Source organism: Hypanus sabinus, chromosome 3 (genome assembly GCF_030144855.1).
Source record: "Hypanus sabinus isolate sHypSab1 chromosome 3, sHypSab1.hap1, whole genome shotgun sequence".
NCBI classification, from domain to species: Eukaryota; Metazoa; Chordata; class Chondrichthyes; order Myliobatiformes; family Dasyatidae; genus Hypanus; species Hypanus sabinus.
This window is the reverse complement of record NC_082708.1, coordinates 147,168,222-147,183,612: the sequence shown is the minus strand read 5'-3', so window position 1 is coordinate 147,183,612 and position 15,391 is coordinate 147,168,222. Positions and strand designations below refer to the sequence as shown.

General features: G+C 39.5%; 1 protein-coding gene across 4 annotated transcripts in view; it reads left to right on the top strand.

Annotated features, from left to right (window-relative positions):
* sh2d4a (SH2 domain containing 4A) overlaps positions 1–15,391 on the top strand; it is a 62,952-nt gene that overhangs the window by 35,136 nt on the left and 12,425 nt on the right. For all 4 annotated transcript variants that reach the window (XM_059965339.1, XM_059965337.1, XM_059965340.1 and 1 more), the window contains exons 4-5: positions 5,860–6,022; positions 13,043–13,190. In XM_059965339.1, coding sequence (XP_059821322.1) covers positions 5,860–6,022; positions 13,043–13,190 — 311 coding nt within the window. The remainder of the gene's footprint in view (positions 1–5,859; positions 6,023–13,042; positions 13,191–15,391) is intronic.

The following is a 15,391-nucleotide window of genomic DNA, read 5'->3' as shown; positions in this document are numbered from 1 at the left end:
TAGTTTTTCAGAGTGGTAGGTGCATCGAATGTGATGTATAACCAGATAACAGTTACAGCAAGGAAACAGGCCATCCTGGCCCTTCTATTCCGTGCCGACACTTACACTCGCCTAGTCCCATTGGCCCGCACTCAGCCCATAACCCTCCATTCCTTTCCAGTCCATATACCTATCCAATTTTACTTTAAATGACAATACCGAACCTGCCTCTACCACTTCTACTGGAAGCTCATTCCACACAGCTACCACTCTGAGTAAAGAAATTCCCCCTCATGTTACCCTTAAATTTTTGCCTTCTAACTCTCAGATCATGTCCTCTTGATGGTGGAGGAGGATACAATGGGGTTTTCTTTAGATAGGTGTACATGTTCAAAAAGGAAAAATTTAAAAAAAATTATATCTTGTATGTATAATTTGATTCAAAAACAGACAATTAAATCAGGAATTCATAAATCAAGACAAAAATGGGAATCCGATTTGAATGTTAAGATTGATGGAAAAACTGGTCAAGATTATGTTCTGATAGAATGAGAAATACAATAAATGTTCGACTTAGATTAATACAATATAATTTTTTACATCAATTATGTATAACACCACAGAAAATAAATAGATTAAATTCAAATATGTCTGACCAATGTTTTCGATGTAACCAAGAAATTGGTACTTTTTTACATTCTACTTGGTCTTGTTTTAAAATTCAACCATTTTGGATAAATCTAAGACTTTTATTGGAACAAATTACTGGAGTACATCTCTCACATAGTCCAGTATTATTTTTGTTAGGAGACATTGAAGGGACAATACCGAAACTTAAATTGAATAAGTATCAGAAAAAATTTATTAAAATTGCTTTGGCAGTAGCCAAAAAAGTTATCGCAGTTACTTGGAAATCTGATTTATATTTAACTATGGATCATTGGAATAATGAAATACATAGTTGTATTCCACTTGAAAAAATTACATACAATCTAAGAAATGAATGATGTATTTTTGAAAATTTGGCTCCCATATTTACAAAAGATAGGATTAAATACATAGGTCCTTTGAAGATAAAAATTATAAAGTAATTGGGGAAAGTAAAAATAAATATTTAAATTATTTTGAACTCCATGGAGCATGTGGGGATCCTCTGATATCCAGGAAATCTTTCTCTTTTTTTCTTTCTTTAGATAAGGGTTCAGGGGGGGAGGGTCAATATTATTTTTCTCATTTTTTTATCATCACATTTATTCTTTGTAATTTTCTAAAATTTAATAAATAAGTAAATATATTTTATAAAAAAAGCTAGGTATACATGGAGCTTAGAAAAATAAAGAACTTTGCGGTAGGGAAATTCTAGGCAGTTTTTTAGAGTAGGTTATATGGTCAGCACAGCATTGTGGGCTGAAAGGCTGTAGATTTCTATTTTCTGTGTTCTGTGTGTGCCAGGGAGTGAAACAGTTGGTTGTAGTGGTAATCCCTGTTTGTGTATTTTTTGGTAGTCCATAGAATTGAATGATGTCTGGTTCATCTGCTTTCATTCTCCACTGTTCTTCTTGCATCACTGTCTAGGCAACAATAGGTCGTTGTGTCATTTAGTAGTTGCTTAGCCTTGTCAATGTAGTCTCCCTTGACCGGTACAACAGTTGTGTTTTCTGTCAATAGGTAAAATGATATTTATGTCTGTTTTCAGGCTGTTCAATGTCTCCTTTTCAAGTTTTGAGAGCACGTTAAATTGTTGATTCTGACACTCCTTCAAACAGGAAGAAAAGTATCGACCAGGCTACATGAGAACTGGCTAGCAAGCAGAAGGCATTACCCAATCTTGCTAGTATCAGCTCATGAAGATGGAGAACACTATTTCAACTGAATGACAGCCGGAGTCTAAACTCAAGCAAAACAAGAAATTTTTGCTCTTTTCTTGTAAGAGTGGTTCTCTACAGAAGGATCCACCAACAAATATAGACTTGGATCCAGTTCAGTGGTCCCCAACCACCGGGCCATAAAACATGTGCTTTCGGGCTGCGAGGAAACAATATGATTGGCTAAATGAGTCACTGCACCTTTCTTCATTCCCTGTCACGCCCTGAACTTGAATGCACATGAGGTCATCAGTTGGTCGTTAAGCTACTACTTGATGAGTGAAAAAACAAACGTTGCTTGAGAGTTTCTTTGGAAGAGGTGGTAGCGGGACATAAAAGATGATGATGATGATGCAGAGACAGCTGAGGCTGAGAATGCAAAACAAAAGAAAGCTTCCTTCAACAGAAAATATGATGAGTCGAACATAAAATATCGCTTTAGTGCGGCCTGTGACTTGCACGCTCCAAGCCCCCTGTGTGTGACATGAGGAGACAAGCTGTCTAGTGAGGCAATGAAGCCCTCAAAACTGCTTCGGCATCTTGAGCCCAAGGACCCTGCACTTAAAGACAAACCTGTTGAGTTTTTCGAGCAGAAAAAACGTGAGCAAGCGGGACAGAAGCAAGTGCTGAGAGTCACCACCTTCACAAACGCTGCTGCTCTGAGAGCGTCATATTTAGTCGTTAGCGGTATTGCTAAGGCTAAGAAGCCTTTCGCTGTTGGTGAAGAATTGATTCACCTGCTGCCAAGGACATGTGCCGTGAACTGTTGGGAGAAGCTGTAGCTTAACAAGATGGCACAGGTTTCTCTTTCAGCTACCACATTTTCGAGGAGAATCGATGACATAGCGGAGGACATCGAGGCACAGCTGTTGGAGTCGTGGCTTAACAAGTCACCATGGTATGCTATCCAGGTCGACGAGTCTACCGATGTCGACAACAAAGCAACACTGCTGGTTTATGTGCGATATATATTTCAATACGATGTGGACGAGGATATGTTGTGTGCACTGCTGCTGCCAGCTAACACAACTGAGGCAGAACTATCCAAGTCTTTGAATGACTATGTGTCAGGCAAACTGGACTGGTCATTCTGTGTTGGAGTATGCACAGACGGGGCTGCAGCTATGACTGGATGGCTGTGTGGTTTCACTACCCGAGTCAAAGAGATTGCTCCTGAATGTCAGTCTACATGCTGTGTCATACACAAGGAAATGCTGGCTAGCTGAAAAATGTCACCTGATCTTAACAGTATATTGAGTGACATTGTTGAAGATATCAATCACATCAAAACAAAAGCCCTTTAAAAAGTCACTACTGGCAGGACACTTCAGTGAAGAGTAGATAGCAAAACTCACTTATCTGTGTGACATCTTCAACCTGCTCAATGAACTCAATTTGTCACTTCAGGGGAGAATGACAGCTGTCTTCAAGTTGGCAGATAACATGTCTGCTTTCAAAGCCAAACTGGAACTGTGGGGACGGCGAGTGGACAGGGGCATATTTGACATGTTCTCAACATTAACTGGGATTTTGGGATTCTGGTGTGCGATCACCTATCTTCGCTGTTGAGAGAATTCAAGCGTTACTTCCCAAACTCAAATGACCCAAGACGTGCATCATCCATGTCAGTGCAGGAAGAAGATCAACTCCTCGAGCTTGCAAATGACGGTGGGCTGAAAAATATGTTTGCCATTACATCTCTGCCAGCATTGTGGATCAAAGTCAGGGCTAAATATCCTGAGATAGCCATGAAAGCACTGAAAACGTTACTTCCATTTCCAACGTCATAGCTCTGCGAAGTGGGGTTTTCTGCAATGAATGCAACAAAAACTGATTTGCGGAATAGACTGGACATAAGGAACCCCCCTTGATGGGACCATCTTTTTGCAGGGAAACAAGCCCAGGGCTCCCACTGATCCAGCGATATTGGTGTGTTGCAATGATTTTATATGTTCATACAAGGAAAATATGCTCTGTGTGTTTAATATTAAATTCATTAGATAAACCCTTTTAGAAACTGAATTGAGTTTACTAGCTACTTGTAAGTGACTTATAGTTGACTTGTCACCTATATTCCGGTTGTGATTAACAACACCCCCCCCCCCCCCACCACTCATCGGGCAGTCTGCAAGAATATTGTCAATATTAAACTGGTCCAGGGTGCAAAAATGGTTCGTGACCCCTGCAGTATATGAACCCTTATGGAAAAAAGAGAAACGACGACGTCAGCAGTCAATGAATTGCCAGTAATCTCAGGATATGGACGGCAAAGCAAACAGTTCACTGTGTTTTGAACCAGTTAACCAGATCATGACATTGAATCAATATCCATTCGGACCCTGGAGGAGTATATGACAGATAGACAGTTTTTTTTTAGCATTCTGAGGAGACAACCCCCGCAAGTGTACTCTGATAGCTTCTCAATTTGGAGATGAAACATCTGCAAACATCTTGCTAAGTTCGGCGATCAATCAAACTTCCAAATAGCCATTACAAGCTACCAATGTTCTGCAATATTTAAATACTTGATCTCTGAATATTGGAAAACCAAGATAACAAAAAGAATTGGGCTGGCAGATGAAACTGGTTCCCCCCCATAATTTTTTTAACATCCCTGCCATTCCATTGCATTTTCAGATGCTGAATAATCTGAACATTTTCTATTTTGGCATAATAATGTGGCTTAATCTTTTAAAATCTCTGTTAATCTTTTTAGTTATTAACATTCAAACATTTTTTGGAATTGTTTGATTTCCTTTTTTAAGGAAAAGCCAAAAACCCCTTTCCATTTTGCATTTTGACCATTTACTTTATACACTTTAGGTGAATGTGGCTTGTCAGCCTTGAATCTTGTGGAATCACAAGTTGTAATAAAGTGTGTCACCTTGAATCAGCTGCCAGGAAACTTGCCTATTGATACAATGAAAGGTGTAGATTGAAACTCTGCAGTTTCATTGCTGCTGTTGACTTTGGCATAGTCATCAAAGGAAGGTGAGCAGAGTCCAAGGAAACAAAATCCCCTATGTCACAATTCTGTTTATTGTATCAGGATGTCCCATGCTGTGCTAGTGGGTATCTACACCATTTCAACAGATGGATTTTGTGTGTTAGATTGACCACGTGGAGAAGACTTGTCAAATCAACAGACCGGACTCCATTTAAAAAAAAAGTGCCTATAAGCTTCCTGAAAAGGAGCATGGAATATAGACTGGAGCTGAGGAGGGTCGCCTTTCTGGCAGATTTGAAGATCTTAGCTGTAATAGATTAGTGGAACTCTGACAGTATTTTCTAGCTTGACGAAACTGGCATTTGAATATTTGGGCCGTTACAGCAGAAGAGGTGATTATTTGAGCCATGTTTCCCAGTCTGCTCTCAGCAGTCATTCCATCAGTCCTATTTCGCCCTCCCATTATTTTCTTTTACCCCTGCAACGCATTCCCTCTTAAGTCCCCAGGAGCTCCCATTTGATTCTGTTATCCTTTGCCTACCACAAAAACAACAACGTTCACAAGTATCATGAAATTTCTTGTTTTTTGGCAGCAGTACAATGCAATACATTTAAAAATGCAATCTATTGCAACAAGAAATCTCTATAAAACATTTAAAGTGGCACAAACAGTAGTGCAAATGTATTTCTATGATGTGGGAGGAAATGAGAGCACCACAGTCTAAACTCCACACAGAGCACTTGAGGTCAGCATCAAACCTTAGTCCCTGGAGCTGATATAGTAGTACTGACTATTGTGTATTTGTACTGCTGTTATTGGGTTTTAAAACTTCCAAGTAAAGAAGTAACTTCCAGTCCTGCTTCAATGTTGATAACTGAATGTGTATCAGTCCATGTTAAATCATTTACTCTCTTGATTTTCCCCAGCCCAAAGCTTTCAGTTCTGTAAGGTAGCTCATGAAGTCATTGGGCGTTGATCGAGGTTTGTGTTGTGGTCCCAGTAATTTAGTGAAAAATCGGTGCAGCCACATTTGTGTCTCTGCTTTTGATGAGATCTTTGTTGGGCAGGAAAGAGAAAGAAAAGGAATTGGTCCGAAGATTCTCAGGCTCATTTAAATTGGGGGAGAAAACTATTAAACATGACTCAGAACAGAAGGAAGTCGAGATGAAAGCAAAGGATGAGGCTACCAAAGCAGCTGCTGAACATGAACAAATCCAAATGGAACTCAAGGTAAGATGGATTTCTTTCTTCTCTGCCTGGTTTTCTCATCTTCCCATATTCTCCACCTGGACACTATTCCTATAAACATAGTGTTCTGCATGGCTGTTGTGGAGATATGACTACAGGAGTTGGGTATAAAATAGCTACAGGGATGTCACCACTTTTCATGACTTTGCCATCTGGCATGTAAAGTTCAGAAGCAGGTAGCTATTAGGTGGCATTCAGAAGCCAGAGAACCTTGTGATTAGAACAGCTCACAGTACTCCAGTTAATTGCTTGTTGCTTTATGAAACAATTGGTTAGGCAATCTGCTGGGGGATCTTGCTAAGTCGAGCAACATTTGTCAACAATTCTTGCCCCTCCTGCCAACAGACCCCTCCACCAAGATGCTGTTGAAGTGGTTGAATAGGTTATATGCTGCTCTAGATTCCAAGATCTGCAATCTCTTGCTATAACATTTAATACAGTTGTTCACAAACCTTCTCACTCTTGTGTTCCCTGCCCTGCCTTATTGAGCCTTTAATATTAGTGCTCTGTGCTGTCTTATCCATTTGATCTACTTCTGCTGCCAGATTTGGGCATCATTGGACAAACAGAGGTCCTTGGTATACTTCAGTATTCCCAGTAAACATTGTGTATGTCATTCGCCATATTATCTCCCAAAATTCATCCCTTCACACTTGTAAGCCTGAAATTCCTTCTGTCATTGTCCAACCCATCTTCCTGATTGAACAACATCATCTGGTAGCCCGACACTGCCCTCTTCACTATTAACTGTATCACCAATTTTCAAGACATTTGCAAATGTATTGAATGATTTCGGATATAAATGCAGTTGGTTTATTCTTATGAGAAAAACATATTTTCCACAGTAACATTTTGGTAGAGTGAAAACTTCATTTTGCATGTCACCCATACAGATCATTTCATCACATCGGTACATTGATGTAGTTCAAGGGAAACTCCATAACAAAATGCGGAATATAGTGTTCATTACAGCAAGTGCAGTGCAGGCAGACAATAAGGTGGAAGGCACAACAAGATAGAGTGATGACAAGTCCTTCTTACCGTGCAATAAATCTGTCTAATTATAAGATTGTCCTTAAGCCTGGTGGTATGTCAATGAATCCTGCTTTTGTATCTTCAGCCTGATGGTAGTTGAGAAGAGAATGTCTAGGGTAGGATGGAACTTTGGTGTAAATCTAATGTCCCAACACTGATTCCTGTGGTATACATCTGGTCACAGGCTTTCAATTTTTTTTTAAAAAACAAACCTCTGCTTTCCTTTATTCCTGCCATTTTCAGTACAGGTATGCGTCGCTTAATGACCATGATACATTATGTGATTTGGATGTTGTGTGAACACTATTATTATATACTTAGCAAACCTATATGGAGTACTGTAGTGTACCTGTATTGACTAAATAGCCAAGAACTTACACTAAAACTGTACACTATAATACATATATACACTATAATTTTTATTTCATTTTAAACTTTTTAATTTGTTTTCACTTTTTAAACTTTTATGTAAACACTTTCTTAGCCTATATCAGAGATAATTTGTCAGAGGATCAGGATCATTCACATCACTGTTCTCAACTTCCTCATAGTGTTCCATTCCTTAAGGAGGTGTTGGCTTCTTCAGGAATGTGTCCAGTGTTTGCCTAGTTTGCTTTTTCTTTTCTTCACCACTAACTTTCATATTATGCAGCAAAAAATGTTGCTTGAAGCACTTGAACCACCCAGACAGAGCTAGCACTAAACTCGATATCGTAGTCTGGTCCTGCTTTTTCTTTCAGCATCTCGAACATACTCCGTGCCTTAGCTGTGATCATGAACGTACTGAGGGATTCTCTCTTGTGTTTGGTCCTCAATCCATGTCATTAGCAATTTCTCCATATCTGATGTAGGTCCCTCTCACATTTTCGTGAGCCTTGTAGTTTTCAGTGAAGCCGATCCTTTAACAGCTTCGAGAATTTTTTTCTTTATTTTTCAGGATCGTCGTGATTGTTGAGTGCGACATGCCTAAATCCTGAGCAATAGCATTTTATGGTTTTCCACCTTCATATTGTTTAATAACCTTTTGTTTCACTTCCAAATTGATACGTTTCCTTTTTCCTCTTGCTGCTGCTATCACTAGGAGTGGTTTTACTGCATTTGGAAGCCATGATGCACTTTACAGTAATATTTTCAAAAGAAGATTAAACAGAGATAACGCTACTACACAGAGGCGTTATCTTTACAGAGACGCGCGATACACAAAATTGGTTACGTCCACTACGTCACATTGTCCGAAAGGACGTTAAGTGGCGCACACCTGTATTAGCCATTTCCTTCCTTTGTTTTTAATCCAACCCTTGCATTGGTGCCTTTTCCTTTTACTTTCAAGACTGCTGCCTACCTTGAACTCTTCCTCAGTTGCTCTGATTGAGGTTGCTTATTGGCACATGTAGTTTGTTCAAAATCCATCTCAACCTTCTAATTCTAAGTTGTTCTGTTAGAATCTCCATGCAGGGTCTATCTTGCAACACATTGACTGCAGAGGTCACAGTCTCTGCTATGACATTGGGTGGGGGGGGGGGGGAGAGAAGCGAGGAAGAATTATGGTGTCTATTGTTTTGGGTTACTTGTATGGTCTCCAGTTAGTCTCAAGGGATGAATTGTGGCTTAAGGGTCTCCAAATGTTTGTCTAGAGTGCAAGATTACAATATCAACCTTGCATTTATTCATTTCTGACGAGTAAACCAATAGAGAAATGAAGGATTTCAGGAAAATGGAGCTGGGGTGACAAAATGGCAGTGCATTCCGGATGATTCCAAGCGTGCTGCTTGCTCGTGCCTGTATATTTCTGTGGAGTTTTGGCATGAAACTGCACACCCTGTTGTATCAGAACAATAGTTTGCAATCTACTGATTAAAAAGCCTTTTTCTTTAAGGCCTTGTTCTCTGAGGAGATTGCAAGCCACCTTTTGTTTGATTAACTGATTCAGAACTATCTTTTTTTCCTTATCTGAACACAAACAAGTAGTTGAACTTTCAGTGGGTCAAGAAAGCTTATTTTGTCAGACTGAAAACTCGGGTTACCACTACACTTGATTCCTCAACTAAGCTGAAGGAAACAAAAGATGCAAAGGGTTCCTTTGTTAATCAAGTTAATAATGAAACAATGTAACCAATAAGAATGTAAATTGAAGACGTATATGTAAGCAGGTTGGTCATAGAATAGCTAACTCCATTGAGTACATTTCACTGGACAATTTACTGAAATATTTAACTCTTAATGTGACTTCCAATGGACTAATTGTCTCTATGTATTCCATTGCCTTTATTTTCCTTTTGAAAATAAGCTCACTCATAATTAACTGGGATGATTTAAGAAGAGGGCAAGTTTAAAGGAAGAGGTTCAGAGGAGAAGTTGGGGGTTTCATTTTTCACCCAGAGGGTGATTGGGATCTGGAGTTCACTCCCTGAAGAGGTGGTGAGAGCAGATAAGGTGCATCTGGATTAGTACTTGGGTTGGCCAAAGCATAGACTACCGATGCAATGCAGTTAAATGTAATTTGTATAGATGGTGTTACAGATTCGGCAACAATAAATATATAAGTGAGGCAGGGTTTTTTTATAACAAATAAAACATTTATTAAACACTGAAAAACAAACCCCAAAAGTAAACAAACAGCTAACGCAACCAGAAATCAGCTGCTGTGCGGCAGTTTAAACTGTTCTTAAAGCGATGTTGCAAAAACAGTTCTTCAAAGTAGTACTGCGAAAGTTCAAAATGCTTACAGTCCATTAAAGGAGAGACTTTTTTTTAGACTATTTAAATTCTCTTTCACACCGTGTTGCTGTGGTTCCCAGTCGAACTATACTTTTCCCTGGAGAATTTACGAAGATGAAAATGAAACGGCTTAAAGGCACTGACCTTTCCTTGATGAAACTGTACCCTACCCTTTCTGCTATTATTGCAGGGGTTAGCACTGGCACAGCCAACGAATTCCTTCTGAATGAGGATCAAACAAGGTCAAACCTATTTCACTGTTGAATCAACTTTCCTCAATCTTTTAGCTCCCGAACGTTCTTCACTCTCCACTGATTTTTAACTGGCAGTATTATAAAGAAACTGCCGGCAATGACCTTTTAAACTTTAGGCAGAAAATAAAACTCCACCTTTCAATGAAACTGTGTCATAATATTGGACCACACAATAGCATGGAGCCAAAATGGCAAATCCAGCCAGAAACTGCCCCTCCTCACAGGGAGGGGTCCTCCTTTTTATACACTTTTTTTAAAAAAAACTGGATATGGTGGCTAAAGAGCCTAATTCTGTTAGTTATCCTTAAAAGTAGTCAAGACTACTAGACAGGTATATGGAGGAATTTAAGGTGGGGGGTTATATGGGAGGCAGCGTTTAAGGGTCGGCACAACATTGTGGGCCGAAGGGCCTGTACTGTGCTGTACTATTCTATGTTCTATTAAAAGGATACTTTAAAATTCAGTGTTAATATCTGCATTCCCATTCACATGTTAATAATGAAGACAGAAAAGAAGGCAGGTGCTGGAATCTAGAACAAAAACAGAACTGGGAGAATTTGGCAGGTCGAACACCCTCTGGAGATGAAACGTACAAATTGGTACTGTGGGTTGAGATCCTGCACCTGGACTGAGAATAAGAAAGATGCTACTATAAACAAGTACGTGGTAGGGCGTATAAGGGCAAGGGTAAGATGTCCTCTCTCATACCATCCAAATTGCACTGCAGTATAGCGGTTATTTTTCCTGTACCTTCAGTCCTGGTGCAAGGTCTTGTCCAGAAAGGTTGACCAGCACTTTTTGTGTTCACAGATGCCAATGGACCTGTAGAGCTCTTATGGATCTATTTCTGTTTGAGATTAATACTGCATGCTGCACATACTGTTGAGTGAGTGTGTGTGCGTGTCCAAATTGAGGCAAGGTGAATATTTTCTAACTTGAGCACACTGTTGAGTGGTATCAGTTTAAGGCTCTGCCCTGGAGGAGAAAATGCACAAGTTCTATGGAAATCTTAATTCAGATTTGACCTGTGATTCAGTACTCTTGGGAACCCATGAATCATGTAGTCATTGCATTACTTGTTTCCAGTATTTCTGCCTAGCCTGATGACTTTAATTTTCCATTTTACATTGAATGCACTTCCATGAGCAATAGAAAGGAATGTTGTCCCCATTAGCTGCCAGAGATGGTTTAATTTTTATTGTGCAAATAGTCTTGAAGCAATTGAGGTAACCAACAAGTCGAAGGCCACTACAGCTTGAATGATTGGTGTGCATAATCTGCTTGATGTCCCAACTTTCAAAATAGTTTCAAAAAACTTGGTATAAAGAGTACCAAACTGTAAACATCAAATCAATATTTGGTATGAGCACCCTTTGTCTTATAACTGGTATCATTTCTCTTGGGTACACTGTAATGCAGTTTTCTAAGAAAATCAGCTGGTAGGTTGTTTTGGCTTTGTGTCCACTTTGGAGGAATGGCTTATTGGCAGCAACTCTTCCATGGAGACCACTTTTGACAAGACTTCTCCAGACTTGGAGGGATGTATTTGGGTTCCAGTGGTTTCTGTGAGTTCAGAGCTGATGGCAGTGCTGGATTTCTTCCGATTTAAAAGAGTTGTCAGTTTGATATATCTCATCTGCTGCACTCGGTTTCCATGGCCAACTACTGCTTTTCTGGTCAGTTTCTTTGTGCTTCTTCAGGAGAGCTTGGACAGCACATCTCAAGTCCTGTCTGCTGTGAAATTTTTGCTTGGTAGAGACCTTGCTGATGTAGGATGACCACCTTGTGTCTTGTTGCTCTGCTCAGTTTTGCCATGATGTCAGAATTGATGTTCTGAAGCTTAAACTGTCACACCCTCACCTGTTAGTTTGGTTGTCCCTCACAGCATCTTTTCTCCTACACTTACTTCTGTTTCAGTTAATCTGTTTAGTTCATTCAACTCATCAGTAGCACCTGGTTGATTATCTTTGTTCAACCATGCACTGGACTGTAAAACTACAAGGTAATGAAGTTTTTAGTTGAAAGTAGTCCATTACTTAATGTGTTACTTAATGAAGTAAAAAAGTTTCTCTAACATTTAATTTTTTGGTAAATCTAAAATTTAAAATTTAGAGCTATCTAAAACTTGCTCTTTTTTTACTGGCACTAATGCGGAAGACGAGAACAAACTTCTAAAACAAAATATATACAAGAATAAAAATCGGGTGCCTAAGACTTTTGTACAGTACTGTCTGCATACTGGAGAGTGAGCAGATTGGAACAAATCCTTGGAGCAGAGGAGAATGAAGGACGGTGGGGTGGTGGACAGCACAACTCTTTACAGTACCAGTGACCTGTGTTCAATTACCACCACTGTCTATAAGGTGTTTGTGTGTTTTCCCTGTGTGACCATGTGATTTCCTCCCACAGTCCAAAGACCCACTGGTTGGTAGGCTAATTGGTCATTGTAAATTAGGATTAAATTGGAAAATTGCTGGGTGGCATGGCTCGAAGGGCCAAACGGGCCTATCCTGCACTGTATCTCAATAAAAATAAATAAAATTTGTAGAGATGTATAAAGTCATGAGGAGTATAGCGTCAAAGTGCACAATTCTTTTCCCAGGATTAGGGAATCAAGAACTAGAGGGCATAGATTTAAGGTGAGAGTGGAGAGATTTAATAGGCAACATTCTTATTCAGATATATGTAATGAGCTGTCAGAAGAGATGATTGAAATAGGTACACTAACAACAATATAAGGAATTTGGGCAGGTATAGGGATAGAAAAGGCTGGTGGGACTAGGTGAGAGTAAGCGTTTGGCATGGACTAGAAGGGCCGAGATGGCCTGTTTCCGTGCTGTAATTGTTATATGGCTATATAAAAGGTTTACAAGGATATGAGCGAAATGTGGGCAAATGGCACTAACTCAATGGGAATTTTGGTTGGCATTGACTGTTCGGACCGAAGGCCTGTTTAATGTTGAAGGACTCTGACTTTAATTCTATACCCACAAAGCAAAAAGAAGAGGAGGAACGCAGGAAACAAGAAGACGAGATCAGGCGTCTAGAAGAGGAGAGGACTCAGCAGTTGTACATTAACCTGAAGGAGGCCCAGGAAATGGTACAAAGAAATGAAAAAGAAGATCCAGTATGGCGTGAGAGCCGTGAGTACAAGTTTCTTGTAAAGGTCATTCAGGATATGTGAGCCAACTCCATAAGTATTTAAACTTGACCATCTTGGGGTTTAGTTAACATGTTTAACCCATTTAATATGCCTTTGAGTGAATATGGGAAGTGATCTATTAGGGGCCTTGTCTACCCTGGTTGCACGTTTGCTTTCAGATTTACTTTTTTCCCAGTATGTTTATCAGTGAAAGAAACCCAGTCCAACATCCTGAAGGTAGTCAAGAAGGAACATGACCAATGGATACAGGAGACCACCTAGGCTCAACAAATGATGAGCCAAACGATGTGTGTGTGGCTTTAGATAAGCATGGAGCAAAATTAATGAAGCAGCCTATGATTTTGTGTGGTTGTGAAAGGTGCTATAAAAATGGATGTCTCTAAGAAATTCGTAGCCAATGAAGTACTTTGAAAATGTAGTAGAAAGTCTTTTTTTTTAAAAAAAGACAAACATGAAATTATCTGACTTACTGAAAGAATGGGGGAGAGCACTAGATCTTTGAAACCTGAAATGAAAACAAAAAGCGCTGGAAATGCTCAGCAGATTTGAAAGGGTAACGTTGCTGGTTTCGGTCAGATAAAGGTCTGCCAATCAGAATTTCCAATGGTCTGGAAATGAATTTATTGTGTTGACAGGACACCAGGGGTAATGTTTGTGAAACTGTTGTTCTCTTTTTCTGTAAACTGTTGAAATCTTTCCTCCAGCCACCGCTTTAGTTTTATTTTTAAAAGAATGGTATAAACACATTAGTAATGAGAAATCCTATTTGTTTGTTAAAGCTGTTGCTGGGGGAATTTGAGTCTTGGTGTAAATTCACTAATTAAAAATAATTCTCCAAGAGATTTGACTTCAGATTCTGACTGGCTGTGTGCTTAAGAATCTTGAACTGTACTGACATCTACCACCTAGTTGTTTCATTAATTGGAGCCTCCCTGTAGCTGGTTTCCTAACCACAGTCTACCTGTCCTAGGGGAAAACAAACTTAATTAGATTACTCTCTGCAAAACAAAGAGCAAACTTGTGAGGGTTGTCCTTGTCTCCTATTGGTGGGAAAACAATGACTCTTCAGATTCAAGGGTGAATGTTTAAGGCAACAATAAAGGCAATGCAGTGGAAACGTGTGGGTTTTAAAGGGCTTAAAATATACTGCGAATGCAATGTTCAAAGAGCAGTCTAGATTATCTATATGTGATAGACATGCTGTCATGTATAGGTAGAGTGGTGCTATTAACATCTTGGGGTGTCAGAGTTCGCTGTTTCATTTTGGCAGCTCTGTGCAGAGTCTGTTTGTCCTTGCTGTGGAATGCTTGGGTTTTCCCCAGGTACTCTGGTTTCCTCCCACAGTCCAAAGACATGCTGGGTAGGTTAAATGGTCATTATAAATTGTCCTGTGATTAGGTTAGAGTTAAATCAAGGTTGCTGGGTGGCTGTGAGGGCCTACTTACACTGAGTGTTTTATATTTAAAAACTGCTGAAAATCTTGATCAACACGAACCGAATACTAGAATAACTCAGCGAATCAGGGAACAGTTATGGAGGGAAATAATCAGTTGATGTTTCAGGCCAAGATTCTGGGACACTGAAGAATGATATAACAGGAGAAGAGAGCAAGCTAGCTAGATCTGACTTGCTTACTACAGCAGTAAACTACATTCTTTTTGTTAATTTTAACAAAACACCCCATTCTAATTGACATGTTGTTGTGGTGATGATTCTTCCATCGCAACTATAATGTGCGCTCATCTGCATTACTATATCCTCTATGTAAAAAGGAAGTTATGATCCTTTGCTTATACAAAATAATGCAGTCTTCCTGCATTCCTGAAATTACTAGGTTTTACATAGAAATTTGTACTGCTATTGTGATTTCAAGTTTAATCTGTCATAATGTGGTGCGTGCAGTGAAACCTAGTTAGTCACTGGATGCCTGGTTGCTGAACTGAGATATTGTTTGCATTTGCCTCTTGTCACATGCAATTCTTGTATCCCAATAAAGAATTTTGTCAGTGCAATCATATTAATGACTGACAAGACCCCCACTCTTTTGTTTCCTGGTGGAATTTTGGCTCCTTACACAGCTGGAAATTGTTCAGCAAGATCTGCTGAATGTGTGGCTGGATGGACAACTTGTTAAGTTGGGACAATTATGTTCTACCAGGAAGGAGTGTAAGTCTTATGCTG